At 58.5% G+C, this 27,383-nt stretch overlaps 2 protein-coding genes across 7 annotated transcripts in view; one reads left to right on the plus strand and one right to left on the minus strand.

Moving 5' to 3' along the window:
• The window catches only part of LOC131669138 (mediator of RNA polymerase II transcription subunit 20), a 34,161-nt gene that overhangs the window by 2,678 nt on the left and 4,100 nt on the right, over nt 1–27,383 (plus strand). The gene's annotated exons all lie outside the window — the stretch shown is intronic.
• Nucleotides 2,927–26,141, minus strand: LOC131669136 (facilitated trehalose transporter Tret1-2 homolog). 5 transcript variants are annotated; one of them, XM_058943812.1, is made up of 9 exons: nt 26,125–26,141; nt 23,211–23,444; nt 6,220–6,387; nt 4,863–4,996; nt 4,533–4,779; nt 4,182–4,466; nt 3,860–4,112; nt 3,432–3,796; nt 2,927–3,210 (listed from the first exon to the last, which is right to left on the minus strand). In XM_058943812.1, exons 2-9 carry the CDS (start codon nt 23,232–23,234, stop codon nt 3,073–3,075), a joined length of 1,614 nt encoding a protein of 537 aa, XP_058799795.1. In that variant the 5' UTR covers nt 23,235–23,444; nt 26,125–26,141; the 3' UTR covers nt 2,927–3,072. The 5 variants fall into 5 exon arrangements, with proteins under 5 accessions (XP_058799795.1, XP_058799793.1, XP_058799792.1 ...); XM_058943810.1 differs by having other exon boundaries at nt 25,991–26,131; XM_058943809.1 differs by lacking the exons at nt 23,211–23,444; nt 26,125–26,141 and adding exons at nt 14,079–14,343; nt 14,856–17,129.

Raw genomic sequence — 27,383 nt, forward strand, 5'->3', positions numbered from 1 at the left:
GTCCGATTGGCTGGCAGTCTCTCGGCAGCGCCATGGTTCGCCTCGGCTGCGACATGACAGGCCACCGGGAGGGGGAGGGGGGGGGGGTCGCGCTTAATTATTATCGTCGCTGCTACCGTTATACGCGAGAACTTCAATTCACAAGAGTGCACAGTGCAGAGTATCGTTAGTTCTATCGACTTGTCCACGTAATCCAGCCTACGTCTCTCGGCTCGTCGCTTGCGCGCAGAGGCCAAATACGCTCGAGGTATCGCGGCTGTGCACGGTCGTGCGCGCGTACATGGCGATTAGGCGCAGCCTCGCGATTTCGCGTTGCGTCGACGCCGCGCCCAACGCACTCGGTGAGTGGTCTTTGCGCCTGAGACGATTCCCCATCGCTCTTCTTTTTTCGCTTACGTATACTTTAATATATAGAGAAAAATACTTTGTAGTTTTTTATCAATATTTCGTACGACTGCGCAACTTTGCAACTCAGTTTGTATAGATTGATTTTTTGCTTTTGTATAGATTTGGAGAATGTAGCTCGGCTATTTTACCTCTTACACTTTATTACAGTTGCTTTGATATATATTTGTGTATATTTTAATTATTGTAACAAACGTGGCTTATAGTCAGTATTATTGTCATGTTCAAGTGTAAGGAATTAGTACGTACAATATTATTTTACTGATTAAACTTTCTTATATAAATATCGGGCAACTTGTAACAACGTACTTCGAAAAATCAAAAGATAGACTCGACGATGCTATTTTCATAATTTCTCAAAATATTTGCCTTTACTTCTTATTATTAGCAACTAAATAGTCTCATTTGAAGTCATTTGGATATGTGAATGCTGATATTTCGTCGAACGTCGAGTATATAATAAATAAATATAGTTTGAATGTAACGTATGTTTGTTATATTTGTCAAGTTTTCACTTGCGATTCATTTTAATCGTCTCTCGAATCGAAGGATGACGTTGAGCGTCGTTGCGTGTTATATCGTGAGTTTTTCTCCACTGCGCGACATAAAAATCAAAAATATCTTCTTCCTCTCGCTTGCATATACAAGTGTCGTTTTTGTTTTCTTTACGTAAAAAATGTACGTGAGCAAGATATGGCGCGTTTCGATATACTTTCGAAAAAAGGAAACCAACTTGATACTTATCTCTGGATCGCAGGCGCAGGATATGACTTACATATTTTTTTGCTTTCCGCGCCGCGAGAGCCTCGAGGGCTATGCTAAATACACATACAAAAAGACGCTGTTTTGATCATTCGGCATAAGTGAATTTCGATAACGCGACCATTTCATCCGAATACTGACGTTTGGCTGACTTTGTTCCCCGTTCCCCTCGCTCGCGCGATCGTTCTCTTTCGATCTTCGCCTCGGCGACGTCGACTACACGTCTCTACAAACTATATAAAAATACAAAATACAAGTACATTTCTAAATATTAAACCGCACTACGCACTCGTCTCTTGGCAACTCTCTCTCTCTCTCTCTCTCCCCCGCGATCTGCTGTGAAATTCAACTCTCTCAACGCTCATCACAACAGATTTCACAGTCTATTTGATAAACAGAGCTGTTTCTTCTTTTTACAACTAATACGCGAGTATATCGTCGCCAATGGCGGTAAGCCGCTGCGGCGCATCTTCGCAACTTTGCCGCGTCATTCCCGAGCTGCATGATCAAGTCGCTGAAGCAACGCAACAACAGCAAGAAAACAGGAGTGAAGCGCGAGTCAGTTATGTAAGGCGTGGTGGGCCTCTCGCGCGTTGTAAGTAAGCGGAAATTTGGTGGAGAGCGAGAGGTTGACGAGCCCATATCGCACAGCTGTGCGCAGCGAAATCGACACGTGGCGCGATTGCACGCCGAATGCAATAATGTACAAGATATAGCGCGGACAATGTACACCTCGACAGTGTTCTCTCGAATCGTACGAAATATATATCAATCGGCCGTACGCAATACGTGTAATACAGTTTGGGGCGGCGCGCGTAACCGTTGCTCGCGGCTGTACGTACAGACGGTGCGTACGACGTATCGTCGTGATTGGAAGTGTCTCGGAGGGCCGAGGGTGCGACGGCAGGCCCGCGGAGACCCGGCAGGGTCCCTTGGAGTGTCGGCGCGCGCGATCGGCTTCGCGTTCCCGCTCGCCGAGCGTCGTCGCGGTGGTGTCACGTGTCGCCGGGAAGGCACGAGGCATGGAAGTGTTCCGCCTGGCGTGGTGGCGCGGCGCGCTCACAGGTAGCAAGTCTTGTAGAAGATGAGGGCGACAGTGTCCTTGCCGTAGACGCGGTACTCGCGCTCGTAGTGCACCTTGCCGGGTTCGCGCCTGCCGAGCCGGCGCCAGCCGCCGTCGCCGGCGAGGCCCTCGAGGAACAGCCGGTCGTCGACGAGGGCGGGCCGCGGCGAGCGTCGCGGCGCCGGCTGGCCGGGCGCGCGCGGCGGGTACGAGCTGGGCCGCGCCGGCTCGCGCCCCAGGATCGCCTCGATCTCCAGGTACTTGAGGTCCTGCAGGCTGCTGGGGTAGCCGCTGAGGCGCTGCAGGTCGCCGGGCAAGAACTGCCGGCGCAGGCCGGCGCGGCCGCGGGTCGCGCGCTGCTTGGGCAGCGTGGCGTAGGGCCGCTCGCTGGCCCAGCAGGCCGCCGGGCCACGGGCGCGCGGCCGCGGCTGCGGGCGGCGCGGCGGGCGCTCGAGGCGCCGCAGCTCCAGCTCCTCGACGAGGCTGCGCAGCGCCTCGCGGCCTCGGGGCCCGCGCTCGAGGCTCGGCGCCGCGAGGCCCGCCGCGGGGCCGCGCTGCCGGCCGGGGCAGCTGTGCGGCAGCAGGCGCCAGCCGCGCAGGCGCGCGCGCAGCTCGCGGCCGATGCGCGTGGACTTCTCGGCGAAGGCGCGCCAGTGGCCGGCCAGCCGCGTGCAGTCGAGGGTGGTGGGCGGCGGGCGCTGGCGCGGCGCCAGCAGGCCGGGCCGCGCGCACGACGGCGAGTAGAGCACGCGCGGGTCGGTCTCGTTGGGGTAGGCCCCGGAGGGCAGCGGCTTGTTCGTCTTCTCCAGGTTGGACAGCCCTCCGGTGAGGGAGGCCTTATACTACCGGGCCTGCGCGTACTCCGGGTTCATCTCGTCCAGCTGCTTGCCCTTGGTCTCCGGCACGCAGCACACCACGAAGCACAGGCCGCACATGGACACGGCCGCGTAGAACCAGAAGGCCCCGTGCAGTCCCAGGCTCTGCGAAACAGCGTCGAGCGAGGCTCGCGTTATTGGCCGCTCGGAGACGAGGCGCCGCGTCGAAGACTCCAGAGCCAGCCGGCGGCGCGGATGATCGGGGCGCGAAGAAAAATCGTGGAAGCTCGCGAGAAAAGCATCCGGGCCACTCGCGAGCGCCGCCAACGGCGTCTTCGCGGGCGCGAGTCTCCGTCGACGAGGACGGCACGCGGATGCGCGGTCACCTCTTGGAAGTCCATGTAGAGCTTGATGGCGACGAAGGCGCAGAAGTAGCTGAAGCTGGTGCTGATGCTGGAGCCGAGGCCGCGGTACTCGAGCGGAAAGAGCTCGCCGATGAGCAGCCAGGAGATGGGCGAGATGCCGAGGGCGAGCGCGGTGGTGAAGACGAGCACGCAGAGCAGCGGGATCCAGTCGTACTGGCCGCTGACGCTGGCCGCCGCCTCGCTGGCGTAGGCCGGCGCCACGTGCTGGATCTGCGACATCGAGCTGTAGTAGTAGGCGTAGCTGCCGAAGCCCGCCAGCGCCAGCGACATGAAGACCGTGCTCGCGATCAACAGGGGCAGTCGGCCGACCACGTCGATGAGGAAGCCTGCGGACGCAGCAGACGTTAGCTCGGTCTTCGGTCTCGGCCGGGTCAGTCGGAGGCAGCTACCCGAGAGCAAGGACGCGAGCAATTGCACGAAGCCGTTGGCGATGGTGGCGCCGTGAGGGCTCATGCCCCCGAGGGTCTGTCGGAATATGGGCACGGCGTAGTAGTTGAAGGCGTTGGCCCCGCTGAAGCGCTGGAAGAACATGAGGCCGCAGGTGATGCCGATGGGCTTGTACAGTCGCGGCGTGAGCACGCTGCTCCGGAACGTCAGCTCGTACTGCTTGGCCCGCGACGCCAGGATGTTGGTCTTGATCACCTGGCGAGGAGCAGACGGCCGACGGTCAGTGGTTGCCCGGGGGACGGGACGCCTCCCACGGATACGCACTTGGAGCTCGTGCCTGATGTCGACGTGCGAGCCGCGCAGCCACTGCAGCGAGCTAGCGGCCTCGTCGTCCTTGCCGTTGAGCACCAGGTAAGAGGGCGTCTCCGGTATGAAGAGCGTGCCCAGGAACAGCATCGACGGCGCTATCGCCACGAGCAGCGCGCTTTGGCGCCAGTTCAGGTACGATCCGGCGATGTACGAGAGCAGCACCCCCACGTGGCCCAGCACCTTCAGCATCGCCGAGAGGCAGCCCCGGATGCCCGGCAGCGAGATCTCCGAGATGTAGACCTGCGCTCGGCCAATCACAGCCCCCCGAGTCAGCGATCGCTCGCGCGCCGTCGGCCAGCCGCTTACCTGCGCGACCATCGTGATCACGGAGCAGCAGAGTCCGCCGATGAAGCTGGTGATGTAGATGAGCTCGAGGCAGGGCGCCAGGCCGGTGAGGACCCAGGTGGCCGCCAGCGGCAGGGACGTTAGCCGCAGCGCCAGTCGGCGTCCCCTGCGCATCGTCCAGTCGCCGATCATGGCACCGAACCACGCGCCCAGCATCGACAGCGAGGCCACCCACGAGGCCTCCTGCAGCGTCACCGTGAACGCCGTCCTGCAACAGGGCAGCACCGCTGTCGCTCGGTGGGGGGGCCTCTTCGGACGAGACGCGCGCCGAGACCGACGCTTTCGACTCACCAGGTGCCGTTGTTGCTGGTCGAATAGGGGTTGGGTGGCTGGTTGCCCAGAATGGAATCGAGCGCCGGCGAGGTGTAGCCCTTCGCCAAGCCCGAGGACAGCGTGCCCATCGACAGCGCCAGAGTCGCCAGGACCTATTAATCGCGAGTCGGTGGTTTATCCCGAGGGCTCGGCCGCGAATAGACAGCCGAAGCGCGAGTAATGCCGAAATTCGTCTCGCCCCCGGCCGAAACTTGCTTCGGCTTGCGCTCGCTCCAGAAACTTGGCCGAAGGCGAGAGAAAGAGAGCGCGAATCGTTTTTTCGCTAATCTTCGGCGGCGTTCATCAAAGCGATGGGCCCGCCGCGAGTGATTAGATACGCCAATTTTCATAAATCAACTCGTTACCTCGCTGCGAGCCTGCGAGCACGTCGCTCATTTTTACACTCGTCTCTCTCATCCTTTCTCTCTTTTTTTTCTTCTCTCTCTCTCTCTCTCTCTCTCTCTCTCTCTCTCTCTCTCTCTCTCTCTCTCTCTCTCTCTCTCTCTCTCTCTCTCTCTCCCTCTCTCGTGCGCTTGTCCGCCGAAAGAGAAAGAAATCGTGTGGCGTGCGCGCGAAACCGATCAGGAAAAGAAGAAGCCCTTGCGGTAATGGCAGCGCGGGATGTCTTCATTCGGAGCGAAGGCCGAGGCCTGTTTGCTAAAACACACCGCTCCGAGAACCGAGTTTTTGCGCGCGCCCGGTCGTATCATTACAAATATTTGATCGGGACGAGAGCGCAGAGCTGCTGCTGCTGTTTGCTCAATGATTGTGATTACACCGCCGCAGTGAGGAAACATTGGGATTGGCGGATAAAGGATTTATCAAAGCTCTCGTTTATTGGCATTGCAATGTAATCAAGTGAAATTGTATAGTATGAAGCATTTCACGAAGCGCAAATGGACTTGGGGGCCTGCGGATAATGAAAAAGTTATAATGAATTGAAACGTAAGCCCGGGAGAGAGAGGGAGAGAGAGAGAGAGAGAGAGAGAGAGAGAGACAGAGACAGAGTGAGGTTTAATTAAATTCTCTACGAGCGCTTTTAACTCTTAATGAAGCGTTCATTCAGCAGCAAAAAGCTGGTCAATTGTTTGCTTAAAGAAGGTGTAATGAAAGCGTGCTTGCGCGCCGGTTCGCGACCTACATAAACGTGTCAACGAATGAAACGAGATTTTTGGTGTATAATTGGGCATTTGCGTGGAGCTAGCGCGAGGCAGCCGCAAATATTCGAGACGTGCCGAGCGCGGCGTCGATCGCTCGAATTGGTAATCGGGCGGGCGCCTGTTGCGGATTTTCGCGCGGTAGTAGGTGTGCGAGTGTGACACGCGAAGCCACTCACCTGGGACATGTGCTGCGGTCTACTGGCCGTCGACGCCATGTGCACGACCGTGGCTCTCGGCACTTTGAAGCTCGCGTATTCCTCGTCGGCGCTAGTCGCTGCCGGCGTCGCCGCCGCCGCCGCCGCCGCCGCCGCCGCTACTGGTTCTGCTGCTGGTACTGTTGTCACCTGGAACATCGATCAGCGCGTCACGCGACTCAGTGGTCGATTGCGCTCCACGCGCTCGATCATTCGTTCCGAGAGTGCCGTGCCAACTCGGTCGCGGCGCAAGCTTCGTCGAACCGAGCGCAAAGTAGGTTCCGGGGTGATGACCAGAGATCTCTGTAGATAGTCGGCAGCGGATATCTACCCTCGATATCGCTCGAAAACGATCGCTAATTACGGTTAGAGGTCGCTCGGGCTTTCAGTTCCGAAGGAATGTGGAGCAGCGCGAGGCGATCTCATTTGCTCGGCTCTTGTGCCGACGCCCCGACGGCACCGCCCGAGCCTCGGCGACTGGAGTCGCGGTTCGCATGTTTGCGCGCGCGGACCATCGAGACGCCCGAGCCGCGCTGCCGCGCAATCAGTCGTCCGCCGCGCGCGCGCGCGCCCGAGGATCTCCCGTCGATGCCCGTCGTGGCTGTCGAGCGCCAATCTCTCGGTCATCGAGTGCTCCTACAACGACTATAAGTGCCTCGTAACAATCCTGATAAGATATCGTATCCGTCGAGATCTGTCGGGCGTTTCGCGGGAATTACGAGTTTGGATAATACTGGCCCTTGCGCAATGCGCGGATTTACGTAACGCCCGCGCGTGAGCGGCCGGCACAATATCGCAGCTAAGGCGGCGCGATGCTAATGTGAACTTTCGCCTCCCGCGTCTTCTCCTAATGGGATTCATGCGCCTCGGCGCGGCGACGGGGGCAGGGCCAAATTCAATTGCATTTATGAATATGTAATGCGCCCAACGTATATATACGTACGAGGTACGAATCATCCCGCGCCGATTCTACGATGACGAACTTGCGTGCGCGTCGATCGATGCTTAGACGAGGACACAGCCAATCGGATTGCCTCTTGCTTCTTTTTTGGCGGCGCCGAGCGACGTCGCTAGACGTAGAGAGCGGTGGGGGGGGGGGGGGGGGGGGGGGGAGAAGAGCTTTGAATTGGCGAGCAGCGAACTTAATTACAGATTTTTCGTTCCGATAGCTACGTCCGCGTTCCCAGACCAATACTCTTCGATTTTCAGCCCCTATGGAAAGTTTTTTAAGCGACCTACTTGGGGTCTCTTTCTCTCTCACTCTCTCTCGCTCTTCTAGTCTCGAGAGACATAGCGCAAGGCTTTGTCAGTTTTAAAATCTTAGGGGACGCCCGGCGACGACGCTAAATTACTTAGCGGCTAATTAATCTTTGAGCGCGCACGACAACTTACACGACTTCTAACTTCAAACGCGATCCCCTCTCAAAAAGAACTGACGGGGAAAAACGCTAGGATAGACACAGGTGCGCGACTTTTCGACAGTGGCTTGCGTAAAAGTTGCCTGCGCGATTATTTATCGAGCGACTGATCTGCCGTTGGGATGCACCACGCAAATGCGTGTTGCAAGCTGCGTTCCCGCTATCTCGCGGGATATCGGATGTCAATTGCAAAAGCAACTAATTAATTGGATAATCTCGGCGCCGAAACTATCATAAACTCCCTGATTTATCGAAGTTCGACCACTGTGCAATACATACGCACGCGACCTGTCCTCCTCCTCCTGCTACCAAACTTAATTAGCCGATCGGCCCGCCTTTCCGATCGACTCACGGAGAAGTTACGTCTCTTTACGTTACTTCAGACGCGAGTCGAGTAACGTTCTCGCGAGCGTTTTTACGATTAACCGAGACGCGTATCGCGCTCTTGCATCGAAATAAAAAGATCCAACGCGCACTTGTACAAGCAAATTCTTTTTCTTCGCGCGCAGCCAATAATAGCATCAAAGATTTGCTTGATTTTTTTTTATTTCGGCTGGTTGCGATAACGAGCACCGCGAGACGCGGCGATTAGTCTGCCTCTCGCTCCAACGAAAATATCGCCAAAAACACCAAGAACTTTACGATTTCTTTTTTTTTTCTCGAGAACTTTACAAACTCACGGCTGTTGAGCATTTTTCGCCCGTAGTTCGTGAGTCATTCAACAGACTTTGAGATGTTTGCTGAAATTTCGTCGATCTACTCAAGCTAATCTTCGAGTGACCTTGCTAGAATAGTCATCGCTAGTCGGGTCTATAAAATAATTTTACGAACTATTCGAAGAAATCTACTGGTTTGGAAGGATTGAAGTTTTATTCGAGTCTTGACAGCAACAGCCCCTTTTTTATGCAAATACCGCGATAAATGTGTACTCATTTGCATAGAGCGCAGTTCTGAAAATGACAAGATGAAGTTCGGTGATTTTCAAGAATTTTAGTTTTGAGTTGATTGTCGATATTTTGATGACATTAATCAATACATCTTAGGCTCGATTATGCAGCGTTATTAATTTTTTCGCACGACCGTGAACATTATCGGAGACATTCCTTATTAATTCGTTTTCAAGATTTGAGTTTTTAGAGATGAAGCCTTGGTCAGCCGTCGCATCTCGCCAGGCGCTCGTCTTCGGCAGCGTTATCGCAGAGAGCCCGGTTGAAAAGCGCGCGGCCAGCCGAAGTATCCGCGAGGCCTCCGGGCGAGCGCAGCCCTTCGTTAATGTGTTTGCATATAATATTACGCAAATCAATGCCGAGTGCATGGCAAACGAGCGCGCGCGGAAGAAACGCAACGGCGCCACTCAATTAAGAGGCCGCGCGTGACGAGATTTACCAATTACCAGCTGGAAGGCACACGGGCATCCGAGCGGCGCGTATATCCCAGCGACTTTCGTAATGGCGGCGCTGTTGGTAATTAGCGCCACTTGGCTAGCCGCCTCTTTATTCCTTCCGCGGGAGGAGCTTTCAGGCATCCCATCGATCGCAATGCAAACCGACTCTGGTCGGCGCAGTTGCGGCGCGGCGCTGTCCGATGGAGATTCGATTTTTGCCGTATGCGTCGACGGGGCGGAACTGATTGCTGCCTCTCGAGGAGTGCAGCGACGCCACGGGTTTCCGACATGCCCGCGCGCCGCCGTGGCAGCGTTGTAAAAATACCCCGACGCGCGCGATATCGGCAGCGCTTTAGTTTCCACGTGAGCGTAATCGGCTAATCCAATCTCCTCTCGGTCAGCTCGCATACGTTATAAATCAGCGAGCGTTGATTCGCAAATTAAACGCTCTATGCAAACACTTGGGTGGGCAGTCTGGGTGGCGCGTGAGAAAAGCCGCTGGTTATTGACGCCGTCGGCCGAGCCTGCGCCTGGATTTGGCAAGCCGCTCCGCATTAAAATGCGCGCGACGGAGAGAAAACAATGCCTGCGGCCGACGCGGCGGACAGTACGTCTTCCGACGGGCAGTTTGCGTTTATCGCCGAGCGTGAAATAGGTGGCGTGCGGTGTTTTCGCGAGGAAAAGAGCGGTGTTGTCGAGGTCGAGGGAGGGAACGTGTCGCGGAAGCCCCTCGCGTAGCGTCTCCGGTAAACAGCCGGCGTCGCCTTCGTCTCGGTCGTCGCCGTGAGGGGTATTGGTTACCGCCGCCGCTGCCGCCGCCGCCGCCGTCGTCGACGTCGTCGTCGCCGTCGTTGTCGTCGTCGTGCACTTTTATGGCCCGCGCAACACGTCGCTTGATTGATCAAGACGTCGTCCACTCTTTCTCTGGAGGAAGAGAGTTGTTTGAAAGTTTTCGTGCCCTTGCTCGGCCGACAGCTCTGTTCTTCGCAATAATGGACAGAAAAGTCCGACTTATCGGGCGGACGCAAAAGAAACTTGCAAAAACTCTTTAAAAGTATGAAGCTTACAGCAGCAGCAGCAGCAGCAGCAGCAGCAACAGCCCCGGCGACGGCGGTCCCCGATTAATCTCCAACAAAGTTTCTTTTCGAACGAACGAACGAAAGAGCGAAAACGACCAAATTATAAGGAGCTCGTAGCTCAGCCGCTCGCGCGATAATCTTATATATGAAGTATCCAGTTAAAAATGTTTTCTTCGGGAGAGGATGTTTGGGGAAAGGGGAGAGGCGGCCGCTCGAGCGCGAAACTTCTTGCGATCGGCGAGCGATTTATCCTCGACATGACGAGTCCGTTTTCGAATGCAGCGCACGCAGCTTGTACGTACGCCCATGGAAATACACTCTCGCCCGCCGCCACGACCGCTTTTGTCAAATATTCATTCGGCCTGTTTGCATTCAGTACTACTTCTATTGTTGACATCGATCCTCGCCAACGTGCTTAACTCAAGCTTTGTCGACGCAATTTTGCACGACATGTTTTCTGCCTCGCGTACGTATTCCAACCGCGCCTCGTTCGATTCCATTCGCCGATACGCCTTTCGTTTTTCCTCGTCTTTTTTCCCTGCCGCCGCGGACGATTAACGCTCTCGCCGAGAGCCCGTCCTTCGCCGCGGCAACGGCTAATCTGCCGAGAGCGCAAAAAAGCTCATTATCGCGAGTAGTCAACAAACTAATCATCGGATAACGATTATTGCGATCGAACCGACGGCCAGCGCGGAAAAGTCGGCGCGACGGGGTTGGCAAAGGAAGCCGGCCCCGGACCGCTTGCCGCCGCGTCGACCCTACGGAGCAGGCAGTCTGCGGCAAGAGGCGCCTCGCGGGCAATCGATTTGACATTGGCCGTCGGTCCGCGCGCACGAAACTTGGCACCGCGCGCAACTGGATCAGCATCGATTTTCGCGCGAGCCCCTGCGAAAAACGCTCGTTCCCACGGAAGCTCCTTTTTCATTAGCTCGCTCTCGGAAGCACAGAGCCCGCGCATTGTTCCACCGCGCGATCGGATGCGTGCGCCTTCCGCTAATTGCGACGCGGAGTGCGCCACTGTCCGACAGTGAGGAGAGCGGGAGAGAATCGCGCTGAAAAAGCGTTCCGGAGCGCTCCGCTTTTCACTTTCCTCGCTCCTTTCTGCAGCCTCTCGCCGCGTCGCGGGATGCTCGTCACCGCGATGCGTGGCCGTCGCCCTCGTTGTCGGCGGAGCGGCATCGAGGTCCGATGGGCGAACGCGTTTCCCCCCTCCACGGCGTTTCGGGGAAGGACCGGTAGGTTACACATGCACATCGAGTGCAGTGCTGGCGTCTTTGTCACCGACTAAATTGAACGACGACTTCGCACGCTCGAATCGCGAGATTCGCGCCGTTGACCGTGCGTATACAGAGCGACCGCAAAATAGCGACGTCGACGGCGAAGGGAGGGGGGAGAAAGGCGATAAGACTCGCGATCGATCTTGCCTCGGCTACGCGCGCTCGCTTATCTAAAATAGAAAAGACATTAGCGAAGGTCGCGCGACTCCGCGGAGCGGCGCGCCGGCAGAGCCAAATAAAAGATACGCCGCGACTCGCCGCGAGATGCCCTTTTTCGCGCGTATAAATAGCGCACGAGCGTCGCGACGCACTTGACACTGCGCGGCTGGCGCGAAGAGAGGAGCACTGCCAGGCGGGCTACCGACAGTCTAACGAGCGCGGATAGGTCTGCTTTGTCGCCGTAGGAAGCGCAGCTGATGTACTTCCGAGCGCGCGCGCGCGACAAGTGCTGGCACGCGGGGCGCAGCAGCACGGCCGCAAATAGCCATAGCCTGGTCGCGCCAGATCCAGCGATCAGTCGACGGCGGCGGTCGACTCGGCGGATCTCTTCGCGGAACTCGTCGTCGCGGGACCCGCTTGGTTTCGGCAGCTTTCCGGGGCGCTCGTTCGACGCGATTGCCGGCCCACGCTCGCCGCGCCGAATCGATCCGCCCGAACGAACGAGCAGCGGCCGGCCGACGCGAAGTTAGGCAAGCGCCGATTCGCATCTGCGGCGTTCGAGTGGCGGTGAGCATTTGCAAAACCAGATTACGCCCGTTGAATCGCGAGAAAGGCCGACAAAGGATTGGTGTACGTTGGACCGTGCCGAAAACGAAGCGCAGGCCGAACGACGCGGAATATTCGAAAATGCTCGGTGCGCCCACGCGTCACGTCGAGGGGAAAGTGCGACAGGTTTTTTAGGAACCGGAAACTGTTTCGGCGCGCAACTAAAGCGATCACACCCCCCTCCCGGAGCCGAGCGAGAGACAAGCTTTTCCACTCGGTCGACTCGCGCGCGCGCGTGTGGACGCTGTGGGAATCGCGCCCCGAAATCCGAAGTCGAAAAGGTCTTCGCGCACATCTTCCGCCCTGAAATTGAGCGAGACGGCTCGAAGAAGATCCGTAAAAACGGCGGACGCGTAGGAGAAAGAGAGGCGAGGGGAGAAAAAGAACGGTCGAGACAAACCAACTCATCCCGGCCTATAAATTTCCAGACGCGCGCGACACGTATCGAGGAAAAGGCTTTTCCGGCTAACGGTCGCTCGACCCACATCTGCGCCGCGCGCGCCAAATCGCCGCCGATCCGGACGATAACTCGCGCTCGCGTCGACTTCTCACCTGCCCTTCCGAGCTCGCGCCTCTGTCGCTGTCCACGCGCGCGCGCGCCTCTATTTTCGGCGCGCGCAAGCCGCCGGCTGTTTATTTTTCACGTCGAATTGCGCTTACGCGACCGACGAAACGGGCGCGACGTCTCAATGGACCTTTGTGCTTCTGAGAACGTCGTCGCGCGAAAGCTTGTGTTTCTTTCGACGATCCGCGCGAATTACCCTCTCTCTATCCGTGTTTATTTCCGTCTTTCGATTGATTTCGCGGAAGATCATTCCGGTGCCCGGCCTCGCTTGTTTATCCCCGACTATTTATAATTTTTTTAATTGCCCGCTGGCTCGTCAACCGAAATAATGCGCGTGCCGGACGCGCGACCAACGCTACGATATCTCTGCGTCCATGACCATGTCTCGCGGATACTCGTTGCCATTATCTTACGGTTGCAAACCACGTATCTTGGCAGGCTAATCCCCGCGGTGAGCAAGGCTGCGCCGAAGGAAATAACGCCGTTTTGTCGCCTGATTCGAGAACGCGCTTCGAAAATGCTATTCAGCCTGCGCTCGCCGAGAGCGTTCCGCGTGACGTCTGACGCGCTCACTTACTGGGAGACGCGCGGGCATCAATTTGTTTCGAGAGAGAGAGAAAGAAAAGAAAAAAGTAGAGCCCACACTTGCGCGGTCTTATTAGTGAACGAAAGGGAGTCGCGTCGACGTGAGTCACATCGTTGAGCGATTCGAGCGCACGCGCGCCAGCAGCTTTTCCATCGCGCCGATTAATCAAACGGCGACGCACGCCCATGCAGCGCACGAATCGCTCGCGGAACAATGAGTTTCGGGAGGACGAAAGACGGGAAATCGGCATCGCGAGATCGCGCTCCCGAGGCGATAAGGTCGAGAACGCGTGGGCACTTTCCGAGAACGAGTTGAATATGTTTTTCTGGATCGGCGTCGCAGTGCGCGCGCGCGCGCTCGTTACGAAACGGAGACAGGCAGCGATCTCTCTCACGCGCGCGCTATCTGCGACGGCGCCAACGAGTATTTAAATTATCTTCGGAACTGAGTGTTAATGGCGTAATTTTTATATACAAGAACGCGCGTTCTCGTCGTCGCGTTACCGCAAGCGTCAATTCAGTAGACGCGCAGGTCCGCGACGCGTCCGAGCGTTTGAAGTCCAGGAGAAAGAAAGCAGGACTTGGCGAGGGTGCTCTCTTCGAGCTGGCGCGCCAATTGGCAGCCGCGAGGGCGCGAACTTGATCGGCGGCGACACGCGTGGCCGTACGCCGCCAGGCCGGGCGACGTCGGATCGACTATCTGACTATCTCGGCACTGCACACACGCGCGCGTCACCGCGACTCGACGGAACGACAAAGACTGCTGACCTTTTGCAAGGTGACGAGGGTGGACTCCTGCTTGGGCGTCATGTCCGTGGGCCATGCTCGGCAGCGCGTACTTCTGGACTAACGACTCGTCGGCCGGATGACCATCGCCTTACTGGCTGCACTCGGCTCGGCGCGCTCTTTTCACGCCGGCTCTTCTCGCTCGCTGGCTGCCGCTGCCCCCTCTCTGTCTCCGACTGTGCTCGCCGCTCGACTCTCTCTCTCTCTCTCTCTCGCTCTCTGTGTTAAACACGTGCTCCGCCAGTCTCTGTTTACGTTGCGGCGCGACGCGCAACAATTATCAGCCCGACGTCGGACTTTACGGATGGATGCAGGTCTCCCTCTGCGGAGGCTCTCACGTGTCTCCGAGTACGTCCGATCGAACGGCACGACTGGTCGACGCCCGTGGCAGACGGAACTTTCTGGGCTCCTCCACTCGCATCGGAGACGAGGCGCACGAAGCAATTCGCGAACGTCGACGCGGCGAGGAAAAATCGATCGGGACTTCTCATTTTTCGAATCCGTCGGATGCTAATCGTTTCTAATTCGCGGCGCACTGCGGCCCCCCGTCGTTTTTGCGCGCGGCTAGTTGAGAAATTTTTGCGCCGCGCGCAACGACCACATCGGCAGGAATTTAAAAATGTAAGATGAGCGCGCAGCGTCATAGGGAATCGTGACGTGAATGTAATCACGTGGAAAGGGCGGATAGGTAGGTGCGTCCTCTTTCTCTCTCTCGAAAAGTTCTGAGATGAAAATCCACGATAAGCTGGTTCGAGCTACCTGTGCTGCTGCTGCTGCTGCTGCTGCCGCCGCCATCGCGCCGCCTTTCGTTTTCGTTGTACTATGCAGCCGGTCATTTGTCTCCGCGCCACGAACGCGTTTCTTTTACGTCTCATTTTCTCTCCTAATTTTTGGGCCTTCCTGCGCGCGCCTTCCGCCCCCTCTCTGAATCCTTTTTTTTCATTCCGTCCAATCTCCCGGCCGCACGTGTTTCCGTGACTGTATTTTTCGTCACCTTCGATCCCAGGCACCGACTCTTTATTGACTGGATATTCCCTTTTCTTCCGTGAGAACCAGAGTTGCAACTCGCAAAAGAGACGCTGATATTTATCGGCGCTTCGTAAGTTGCGATCTTAGCATAATACGCATCCGTTGCATTATCACTCCGCATCGTGTAACTTTTCATTAGATTCCGATATTTTCATTGTGCTTTCCAATGACCGACTAGTTAATTAGCGCGTGTATTACAACAGTTGTGAATTATGAATAGTTATGGATACACGTTTCGCAATGCAGCGGCGCCTGTTGATAAATCTTTGGCGCATGTCATTTTAAATATATGTAGTGTTAGACGAAAAAGAAAGTAAGAAACCAAGTGTTTCGTCATTAAGGTATCTCTCTGAGAAAGCTGTCGGTCCAAGCGTTATATTCCAGCTCCGGAATTCTTTCTACGATGCCAATAGCTGGCAAAACCCCCGGAGCTATATATCTCTCTCCGATCGGTTCCGTCCACCTTCGCCGAAAAAGAAGACGAGACTTTTCACGAGGCAGTCCCATCTGGTCGCAATCGTAGTAGTCTCGCGAAACAAAGCCCCCCGTTACGTCGTCGCCTTATCTCTCGTCGGTTCGACTACCTGTCGTGCGGCGCCCTTCCGCGAACAAAAGGAAAAAACGGTCGCCCCGGCGATCATCGTCCGAGGGCTTCTCCGACAATCTCCGCGCGCACAGAGCTCGAGAGCCCTCCTGCGTCTCGCGCGCCTCTCGTCGACGAAACACCATTTGCCCGCCGCATACTCGACCTTGTTGGCCCTGGTTTCTCCACGGGCGCGCCGGATCTTTCGGCATCGAGGTTAGAACAACAGCGAAGACGCTCACTCGGCGGCATCTCCGAGAGGACGCGCACGACGAGTGCCGTTGCGACAGACCCGTCCCGTTGCTCTGCGAGGACTTCAGAGGGGAAGAGAGTCCGCGAGTGCCTCTCGCGACACGATGAAGCATGCAAACGAGGGGATCTCCGGACGCGCGATCGCTCGAGATGGAGAATCGTCGGGCGTGCGTGGCTGTCTGTGATTAGGCGAAACAATGGACGCCGCGCGTAAGTCAAGCCCATCTAGCCGTCTAATTATATCGACACGTGCAGCGAGCATAGCTGATCTCTCTGGGTGCATGCGTTGGCTCGAGCTGACGCGCCTCTCTCTCTCTCTCTCTGCATCGGTATGCTCGCTGCCAATCGATTGTCGGACGGAGACAGTGCCAGCCAGTCAGCATTCCACGAGCGTGTGTGTGCGCCATGATTTTGATCGAGTGACACGGATGCGCCGCCGCGCTCCTCTACTTCAGCGCGCGCCCATTATTTTTTAATGGCCCGCTGTAATCTCTCGCGCCTCGGCGCGGCTCTCCTCTGTTCCTCGCACACACCTGCCTCCTGTCGGGCCCGTCGCCTTCTGCCTCGCGTGTGCGTTGGCACGAACGAGCGCGTCGCTCGCGCGAGCGTCTGCGCACACCGAAATCGACCGGCCGAACGCAATACGTATACGGCCGATTACGAAACAGCCGCAACGCCAACTGTTCCAGATAAAACAGCTCGAGCCAAGGCTTTTTCTTTCTTTTTTCTTTTCGAGAAGTCGATGATGATGGCACGCTCTCTTCTCTAAACATCCTCCTCTCACGCGTACGCGAGATGACGTTTACAAGGCTTTTAATCATCATCCGCTGTTGCTGTTGCTGCTGCTTCGAGAGGCCGACCAACTTTTTGCGACGCTTTTAATTTTCCTCGCGCATACAGTTATAATCCGGAGTTTACAGCCGCAGACGGAAAAATCGAAGTGATAAATTGGAAACTCATCTGCCGGTAAGTGTGACAATGGAGCGAGCGATGGTGAGTCGGGCGGGCGCTTCGCTCGAAAGAGCGGGATTAAGACAATTTCGGCTGACTCTCGCTCCCATCATCGCGCCCGGCGTCGGTTTCTCTCTCTCTCTCTCATTGTGGTAGCTTTTTATTGCTTCATGTTTGCGTGTCAAGTCGGAGGAGGGTCATTGATCTTCGACTCTACGTTCGACGCGAAAAGCCTTTAAACACTTACATAATTCAAGCATTATCAGAGCTCACACGGACACACAGAGAGACAGACACTCGCACGCTTTTCACGAGAGTGCATGAAAAACAAAAAACGCACGGCGCCTCTTATCGCGATTGTCCGAGAGAACTACTATACGGTTTCCACCTAGAGACGTGCATTAGCACCATAAAAGCCTTTCTCTCTCTCTCCTCTCTCGACAACTAGTTCAATAAAGCGCTTTATTTACGAGCAACTGTGAAAATCGCATAAGTACCCGCTCTCTTCGGCAGCTTTGTCAGACAGGCTACTCCAATGCGCAGCCCGCGCGAGCGTTCGGTTTATCGGCCGAGCGAGCAAATTAATCGGGCGTTTATAGCGCAACGCGATACTAAACTTTGGCGACGCGCGCGGGACTAATAAAGTTTCGCAGTTGGGTCTCCCTCGCCTTGTAAACGCGACTTCGGGCCACGGGGCAAATCGCCGCGATCGTTTCGTTTCGTGCGCGTTGCGCTCGGCGCGTACGTTGTTTTCGCTCGCGATTTATTTTTCCGACGGGAGCGCACTCGATCGGATAAACGTGTTTTTCGTTGTTTTCGTTCTTCCGGGGCCGGCAGTACGGGCCTTTGAATCGAGCGCTGCGTTAAAACAAATGTTCCGTGCTGCTATTAGCGAACGCTGATTCCCGCTTGAAATGCCTGCGAGCCGTGTTTGTTTGCGCGATCGGAAATCCTCTGCTTTTTGGCGCGGCGAACCCGCGGAATACACAGCTCGCCGGGCGAGCCGACGTTTCCGAGAGGCGAGTCCAATCGAACCCGCGGCTGCGACGGGCTCGAGTAGAAATAGACAAGTTGGCGCTGTCTCGCGACCGCGTCGGAGCGTCGTTAGCCGAGCGCCCAGAGTCAGAGGGGAAAGCATCCGGCGTTCGGCGCAGCGGCCAGCCGATGCCGACAATGGCCCTTCCCCGGCCGATAAATCGCCCGAACTTTTCACGCGCAGATACGAATTACGCAAGCTGCGAAAGAGCGCAGTCGCAGCGCTGATTTATGCCGACGGCGACGCGATATGTGACGGCGCGCTCGCCGCGGAGCGCAGATTAGAAAGCGGCGAGCGGGAGCGTGGGACACCGTGGGCGTAGCGTGGCGGCGCCTCGCTCGCGATGGACGTTGGAGCCTCGCCGGACCGCCGGGGGCTGCGCGGAGCCCGCGAAACGCTCGCGCCGACTGCCCGGTCAAGGTGGCCACGCGCGTCGCAGCGGTCTCCGCGAGGCCGTGCTCGGCGAACACGATACCTCCCGAGGCGAGCGAACGAGGAAGGACGAGTCCGCGTGGCGGCGGGGCAGAACTTGAGACGTCTTTGCAGCTGGCGACGCGTGCTTGCCCCGAGCGTAATTCGCCTGTCGAGGCCTCGAGCGGCGCGACAGGCGACGGCCTCGGCCGATCGCGGAGAAGTGCGCCGGCGAGGTGTCGCGGAACGGCGCACCGCCAGCCGCGGGGCCTCCTCCCGCGTGTCGCCCCGCTCCGCGAGGAAGTCGCTGCTCGCCGATATCGACAGCGGCAGCGCGCGCGCGACGACGCGTATCGCCGAGGCTGGGATGATGCGCTCGACAATCGCATTTCCAAGACAAAGCCGATTTAATTGATCCTCGCGCGCCCCCCGCGGGTATACATGTAGGTATGCAGCGCCGAAAACTTTTTCAATCACGCGCCAGCAAATGGACTCTCGTTGCACGCGTGCGCTGCGGGCATCTAGGCCAAATCGCTGCAGTGGCAATGGACTCTCTCTCTCTCTCTCTCCCTCCCTCCCTCCGCACGTTGTCACGCGCGCCGCGTTGTTTTCCTTTTTTCCTGCACGTCGAAATAGCGCGCGAACCCTGGAATTTACGCATTGCGAGTCATCGGCATTTCGAGGCTCCGACCGAGAAGATTGTTATTTCGCGCGTGCATCTCCGATCGCGTGAAGCGAGTCTGGCGCGTCGAAAATGGGTGGCGAGTCGACGCGGGGCCCTGCGGAAAAAAGGTTAAGACTGCGGCAGTAAAAGGCGCGCGAACGGAACTCGCTCGGACGCACGGTAAGCCGAGCAAGGCGCTGGTGAGTCTAATCCGCGCGCTCCGCAATCAGCCGAGCAGCAGGGCCACTCGCGCTCGATCGATCGCCGTGCCTCCGAATCGCGGACTCCCGTCATACGCGAGACCAATGAAACGCGCTGCTCCGATGGACGCCCCGAGCCTTCGCGTGCACGCGTCGTGTCGGCCGACCGCCCGGCGGGTCGCTTCGGAGCGCCCGGGCCCGAGCTCGGTGCCCCTCGCTCGGCGCGCCGCGCGACCTCGGCAGCGCCGCTTCTCTCGCTCCCTTGCTCCGTCGGTTTGCCCCCGCGAGTTCCACGTCCGCGGACTGCGATATCGCTGACGGTCGATTCGCAAAATAACCGCAATTACGGAAGCCGGGGAAGCTGGAAGCACCAGCTTCTCACGGCCGCGGAGTCGCACCGTTGCGCACGCGCGCTCATTACTTTTTCGACTCTTTGGACGATTAGCGGACGAGCGCGCAACGCGCAATGGCTGCCAAGGTCTCGCTCTCTACCCGGGACGTTGTTCTGGCCTCTCGTGAGCGAGCACGAGCCGCTGGGCCGAGGCGTCGGGAGAGGCTCGATCATTGGAATCGGAGCGGCGAGACGTTACGCAGTCGTGTCCGGGGGGAGTCTTTTTCGAGGTCTGTTGGACATACATCACGCGCCTTAAAAATAGCATGTTCACGATAGGAGATACGCCGGCGAAGGGCTCTCGGCCGTACCGAGGAAAGGGCCGAAAGAAAGCGTCGCACGTGTCGGCGGTCCCGGGGCGTTGCGTTACAGCGTGTCCCCGCGCGCGCACCTCCACCTCCGAGGCGTCGGCTTCTCCGCGTCGGACGAGGCTCGGCGAAATTCCGCGGATGGCGAGGGCCGCGCGAGCGCTCGGGATCGGGACGGCTTCTTCGCGGCGAACCCGCGCCAGCGTCACTGACGAGATAGGGACTATCGTTTATCTCTGGCACCCGCGATTATCGACAGGCATTTCGCTACGAACGGGGGTCACTCGTTTTCAATTTAAGACCTAATAATTCAGATGCGGGCGCGAGATTAGGACAAGAGGCGCTGCATTCCCGGCGATAATTGCTAGGCGCGCGCGGCTTCGCCGACGAAAGGGCAGACTGGCTGGCTGGGCAGCCGCAACAACAACGACCACGACCACGACCACGGCGACGACGCCGCCGCCGCCGCCTCGATGCCGGTGGTCCGAGAGCTATATGATTTGGCTGCATCGACAGACTGACCCGACTCGCTCGGCGCGGCTTACAATGCACCTCGTACCCGTGGCTGGCCGCTGATTATCGAATTAGACGGACGTATTTATGGTGGCTTGCCCTCCCTCTCCCGCTCGTCTCTCGCGATAATGCGCTACTACTGTCGGCGCTGGGCGCTCGCGACTTTCCGCCGAAGACGCAAGCGCGCGGTTGCGGCATCGGTCGCGGCCTGGCGGCGGCGGACTGGCGAAAAGCTCGCGGGCCCTCGAGCGATCGATTTGCCAAACAACGCGACGTCGTTGGGCCGATGGGCGCTCTCTGCTCTTTTTGCTCCGTTTCAATCTCAATTTCGTTCGTTTGCGTGTAGCTGCGCAGACCGAGGCGCGGACCACCCGGACTGTCGGTTACTCCGCCTCTCTCTCTCTCTCTCTCTCTCTCCCGACAGAGCGGCCGCGCTTTTTCCAGCGCCGCGCTAAATAGTCCGCGTGCTGACACACATTCGCTCGATTCGCTCGCATTCGCAAAAATTACTACGTTACGCGCGGGCTTGAAAATTAGCGGGGTGAGCGCTGTAATTACGCAATGAAAGAGAGAAAGAAAGAAAAAATGAGGGGAGGGAGAGAGAGCGAGAGAGAAGAAAACGGCCACGACGCGCTATATACGTATCTCGAACACTCGGGGAAATGCTTTAAAGCGTTCATAAACTCGAGCGGACGTCGAAAGTGCCGCGGCTGGCGCTACCGCCGCTGCTACGCTGCTTTCTTTTTTCTCGCTGCGCGGCTCTCCTCGCTCTTGAGTGCTTTCCGCGCCTGGGAAAGTATACCGTAATGCTCGATGATGACTCGCGAGATTTTCAGCGCTCTATTGACAATTTAATACGTTCTCCGTCGTCGTCGTCGTCGTCGTCACCGGCGAGGAGGAGGAGGAGGAGGATAAAAAAATTTTTTCTTTTCCCGCGCGCTCGCTCGCTCCTCAATCCCGCAAAGTGGATTTTTCAATCAGCCGCATTCTCCGCGAGAGTATCCGCATCAATGGGCTCCTTTGTCGCGCAAAAATTTTAGATTCGACCGACCTAGTTTCCCGTGCGCGCGTTCGCCACCGTGGCACACATCTCCCCATAAAGGCCGCCTCGCGGTATCGTCCGCTCGAGGCTCGGCAGCGCGCGAGCTAAAGAAAACGAAAGTACGCGCGGAAAAACGCGCAGGCGGCTTTCATTAGGCGATCGAGTCGCGTAATAAAACAGTCGATGGAGCTTTATAGGCCGTAAATCAATCGCGCACTCGTCGCCGGGTGGAGCGAGAGCTTGAAATTGCCTGCGAAAGGCCGCGAACTGCGCGGAGCCTAGCTAATCGTTTAACCAATAAATAGGCCGCGACCGGGCCGCGTTTTCCCTCTAATCCGCTGGCGCCGGGTCAGGCCGCGCGTACGCGAGGCAGGTAGAAATTCATGGCGAAACTTGCCGGGCCGCGCTCCTCGCCCCCATTAATTATCGGCCGCCGCCGCCGCCGCCGCCGCCGCCGCCGCCGCTGCCGCCGCCGCCGCCGCCGCCGCACGTACCGTCCAAGCCTCGCTCCCTCCACGGCCCAAGACTCGCGCTCAAGGACGCGCCCCGCGAGCTCCACTCCGGAGGCGCTCTCGCTGCTTTGCGCGCGCGGCAGCGAATTCCAATGGCCGCCTCGTCTCGCGCGTCTTCGCGAGGCGCAGTGGATCGCCGCGTTTACGGGGGGAGCCCGCAACGAAGGCGGCGCTGCATTTTGGAAACTCGACACGGCCGTTATCGCGCTTTGCAAGCAGATCCTCCGCGAACAATGCGATCGCGCGGCGTGCGCGCGTGTGCGCATTATCGAGCGCTCGCTGCCGCTGCCGCCGCGGCCACGGCGCGCTCGCCCAAGCTCGGCGCTGACGCGCGCAGGCCAGACGCGAACGAGGCAGAGAGGCGTCCATCTCCTCTTCCCTCTTCGGGCCAAGTTGGCTGGCGCGTAGGCCCCGACGTCGTCGACGCGCGCCCCGACCCACTTGCGACTTTCCGGCCATCAGCGGCTGGACGCGAATCTTGGCACGTCGGCCAAAAGCGGCCGAACGGGACTGACGCGAGCGGCGTCCGGCGCGGACGGCGACGATCAGCTGACGCGGAGGCAACGAAAGTTCCCCGGCGAAAGGTTCGTCGCGGAAGCTGCGGTGTGGGCTGCCTCGCCGGCTGCGACAGCGGGCGGAGGGAGCGGCGGCGAAGGGGGCCGCAGCGGAGTACATACGTACACTGCGGAAGCGACTCCTCGGTGTGTCGGCGCCGCGCGCGCTCGCTCGCTTGCCGGGTCGATCGGTATCTGGGTCGCGGGTTTTGGCAGCGGAGACCCCCCTCCGGCCTATATACTCGCTCCGGCGCTCGCTCAGTGGAAGTAGTTTATCGCTCCGCAGCTGTTCCTCCTGCTTCCTCGGCAGCGATCTTGGGGGCGCGGGCGAGCGGACAGGCGGCCGCGCGTCGCGTGGCGTCGTCGGCGCCGTCGTCGTCGTCGTCGTCGTCGTCGTCGTCGTCGTCGTCGTCGTCGTCGGTCGTCGACGGGGAGGCGGTGCAGCGCCGGCAGCTGCGGCTTGCCGGTCGATATCGGGCAGGCCTCCGCGCTTATCTCGCCCTCGCGGCCGACGCTCCGGGCGCGGGCCGCGAAATTGACCGCGGGACGGGCGAGGAGGCGACGAGAGCGGAGCCTCGACCGCGCGCCGGCAATTTGTGCCGAAATCGATAGGCGCTCACGCGCGCGCGTGTGTGGGTATTGGTGCGAGCAGGGCGTTGACGACTCACGTAATATCTGTGCTGCAGTGACATGTCTGCTCGCTCCTCGGAGGTCGCCGCTCGCTCTCTCGCTCCTCGGCCTCGCCGCCGCACGGAGTGGCCTGCGTGCGCTGGTCGCCTAGGTCCGCCTGAGCCGGCCCCGCTCGGGCCGCGACGGCGACGAGCACGTGGTTGCCATGCCCCGTCTCGCTGCCTTCACCAGCTGCCGCGGGCGTCCTCTTCTGCCGGCATACTGCCCGCCGCCTGCGTGCACGCGTTCGCGCGATTGAGTGGTGCTCTCGCGGTGACCGGTCGAGTCTCGGCAGTGGCACGGCCAGAGGCGAGCCCTCGTCGCGGATGCCGGCTGCACGCCCACGAGGCCCTTGGCTCGTGAGCTTGCGAGCTCGCGTGGCCGTCGATCGGACTTCGTTGATCGACTGAAATATGCAGCGCGGTTCACCAGCGGGATGTCGATAGTCCAGTTTCGTGCCGACGGCCGACTATAGCCGGCGGCCGGGCGTATATTCATCGGAAAGAAAGCAAAAAAAGAGGTTCAAGGCTACGACCAACCGAACGAACAATTAAACCTTGTCCCTCCTGGCGCCGCTGCACTGTGCACGGCTGGAAGATCGATCGCGCGCGAACTCACGTACGCGCCAGCGAGAAAAGGAGAGCGTTATGAATGTTATCGAGCTTCGCGCGCCTCCGCGCTTAATCGAGTTATAAGCGCGGCCAGATTATGAAGCCGTACGACCGAAAAATAAAGCCAAGGGAGAGCTGAAAAATGGCCAATATCCCGCCGACACGGGCGCGCGTCGATTCTCGGCCGTCGGCCGCCAGCTGATTAAAGAGTTTGACTGGTTGGCCGGCAGTTTTGGCGCTACTCGCCTGGATCAGAGAGAGAGAGAGACAGAGACTTCCCGTGGACCAGCGGACTCCCATTCGTTTGACCTTCGCGCGCTGAATGTTCGGAGCCGCGGTGGCGCTATTCGGCTCATCCGAACTCGGTACTCCGGGGCGCCGCGCGCACCGCAACGATGCCCGATCGACGAAAGTACGTTCGGGACTATCGTCCGACGAATCGGCGAGCCGGCGGCCCGCGCCGCCGCTAGCTTGCAAAGGCAATTTTCGCGCCTCCGCTGGTGCTGGTGCTGTGGCTGGCGCCGCCGCTGCTGCTCGGCCGCGTCTCAATTACGAGCGGCCTTCCCGGATTGCAGCCGGCGAGGGAATAGAATTTGCTCGTCGCCGCGTAATTGAACTTGCGCGCTCGCTCGCCGCGACACCCGCGCGCGAAAAACAAGCCGCGCGATGCGACGAGCCGACGTAAATCACGCGCTCGCGAGCGCGAGAAAGCGCGCCGCGCGCGTTATTAAATCTCGACAGCGAATAACCAAGCTGCCAGCCGTAAATCTATCGCTCGCCCGTAACTCGCTCCAGCTTTCTTTCTCGCCTCCTGTTTTTCTTCTTCGACAACAACGCCAAGTCACTTTTCCGACGTTCAATTAAACTACTCGTTCCGCCGAGCTCGAAAACGATTTGGCGAGATCGGCCGTGCGCCGCTGCGCATTTTTCAGCGTAACGAGCTTGCCTCCCGCTGGCGCGCTCCGTCTGCGTTCTCCAGCCGAGAGGTGGTCGGCTCCGACGGGCCTCGTTTCGGCCGTGGCGCACGGCCGAGCGGCGCTCGCGCGTCGTCGCGCAAGGCGAGCGCCGGGCAATTGGTCGCGCCTTTGCCGACTATCGACAGTCGGCCGTGAATGTCGCCGGGCGCGAGGCGACAGGGACAATTAGCTTCCAATAAAGCGGTCGCCGCGAGCTCGCGCCGCGGCGTCCGAGTCGCCGAACAAAGCCGCCCGAACAAGGGACGCTCCGCGTCGGGCAGCAGCCCCTCGCCGCGCAACACAATGCGGCCGCGCGCGACAATAGCGGATCGCCGTTCGCGCGCCGCGAGCCAGAGAATCGATTGCCATCTCCGCCTGCTCGTCGCGCGGGCTAATAGCTCGCGCATTACCAGGTCAGCCGTCGTCTCGGTGGCACGACCGATGAAAATTATGGATTTTTCCAAACGGCCGACGCCTCTCGCACTCCGCCTGGCCACCTTCGCCTTGTCTCTCGGTCGCCGCAAATTAACGCGCGCGCTCCTCGCTCACCGCAAGACTTTCAACTTGGGCGTAATCGTGGCACGAGCAATAGCCCTCAGAGACGGCCGAGAGTCCTTAAAGCGGGAATTCACTTTTGCCTCGCAGCAGCAGCAGCAGCAGCACCACCACCACCACCACCACCACCACCACCACCACCACCACCACCACCACTACCACCACCACTACCACCAGAAGAAAGAGACAGCTGCTCGTGTATTTTAAGAGCACTTTGAATTGCTTAGAGCTTTAGGGACTTGCAAGCTTGTTTCCTCCCTCCCTCTCACTCTCTCTCTCCCTCTCTTTTTCCCTTTGCGATTGAATTATGCAACGATAACCTTTCGCTTATTTTGCCCCTCTTCACTTGACTATTTCTCGTGCTGTTTCGACAGCGAAAACTCTTTAACCAGCTGCAGCGGCTCGAGTCCCAATTTCGCTTGCGAATATGAGTTTCTCGGCTCGACGCGCGCGCAAATATCCTCGCAGCCTGTATCACCGGCCAACTTTGCGTTTTCTTCGCGAGTCGTCCGCCACGGGGTTAGACCGACGCTCGCCCGCCTGCCACTGCGAAGACTCGCCAGCTCGCGCACAACGGTGAGCACCAAGGAGAGAACACGACGAGAAGAAGATGAAGATGAATAAGACGGGGCGAAGGGACGGGATTGTGGTACATACGGCGGTGGTGGCGAGAGAGAGAGAGAGAGAGAGAGAGAGAGAGAGAGAGAAGGGTTCAGCTGCCGGGCCGAGGCTGGGCGAATGCAGCCGAGGCACCGAGTCGCGGCCAACTGAGGGGGTGCGAGCGCGCGCACCGCCGCTGGTCGGTTGTTGCAGCCTGCGCAAAAGCCCACTGGCCTCGCGTGCACGCGCGCCGCCCCCTCCCCCTCGCGGCCCGCTTCTGCGCGCCGACCGTGCAGCAGCGCTGCGCGCCCACGCGACACCGGAGAGGCAGGCTGCTCGCGCCGCTAATTGCCGCCTTCGCGCGCGCGATTCCCCGGCGGCTTGCACTTATCGTCGCGCTGGCCGCGCGGCGATCGGCTCCGGGCTGCACGAAGCGGCGCGCGATTATCGACGCGCTCGCTCCGAATGACGCTCGTTACGGGGCCGCGACGTCGGGTTTTTCCTTCCCGTCGGCTCCGCTTGCCGAAAAATCAGCGGCCGACCCTCGTCGAGCGGGCGCCAAGCGAGGAACTCCCCTCCGTTCTGCGCGCAGCCGATTGACTCGCTAACGAGATTCCCTTGTATATCGGTACTCGCGCACGCTCCCGTTTCCGGCCACCCTCTCTCCGTCCGATCCGATTTGGTCGCGCGACAACAGTCATCAGCCGAATACGCCGGGAGCGAGAACAGCCAGCCGGCGTCGGCCTTTCACGAGAACCAGCACCTATCGCGAAGTATCGGGATATTAATACGCTCGCGCGCGCGAGAGACAGAGAGAGAGAGAAAAAGCTCGTTTGATTGATTGTAGTGATTTGTTATCAACGATAAAGATAACAATAATACGCGTAGGTTTGACGTGTACGCATGAAGAACAACAAGCTTGATGAAACCAACTGTCGGGCAACGGAAGTTAATTTATCCAATACTAGTTGGCAGTTGCACGTGCTAGCTCAATTGAAATGAAGCAAACACCGAATAAGAATGCAGTTACATAACAACCGAGTTACATTGTAAAAGAAAATGCAAGCTGAAAAGATCTTGATCCAGTAACTGTGTTCACCATGGGATAGCTAAGCTCCGGCTACTCAGCCCTATCTCGCTGTGCGTCTGGACCTACGTGCAGTAAAGAACTCTGCCAAGCGTGTGTATGTGTGCGCGCGCGCGCGCGCTGGTGCAGTCTCACAATTTTGTACATTAGCCGGGTTGTGAAATAGCTTTTGCGCGAGTCAGAGCGTAGCCAGGCCAAACGCTTCCTGTAGGGGCAGATATGTTGAGAGAGAGAGAGAGAGAGAGAGAGAGAGGGGATTCGTCGGAGCGAAGCCCGCGCTTACTTTTGCCTGTACCCTGCAAATGGGATTTCCCATCCGCGCGCAATGAGTTTCCGCGCGCGCGCGCGTGATTCAATCGCAGA

This window comes from Phymastichus coffea, unplaced genomic scaffold (genome assembly GCF_024137745.1).
Source record: "Phymastichus coffea isolate CEN01 unplaced genomic scaffold, Cenicafe_Pcof_1.1 PCOF00087, whole genome shotgun sequence".
Classification (NCBI taxonomy): Eukaryota; Metazoa; Arthropoda; class Insecta; order Hymenoptera; family Eulophidae; genus Phymastichus; species Phymastichus coffea.

Bases quoted from the DNA above. Each gene is read 5' to 3' on its own strand.
- LOC131669136 (XM_058943809.1), bottom strand. From the start codon at position 14,120: ATGACGCCCAAGCAGGAGTCCACCCTCGTCACCTTGCAAAAG. The intron at 4,997-6,219 runs GTGAGTGGCTTC...CGCGATTAATAG, and splicing joins GACCGCAGCACATGTCCCAG to GTCCTGGCGACTCTGGCGCT. The intron at 4,467-4,532 runs GTAAGCGGCTGG...GGCCGAGCGCAG, and splicing joins TGATCACGATGGTCGCGCAG to GTCTACATCTCGGAGATCTC.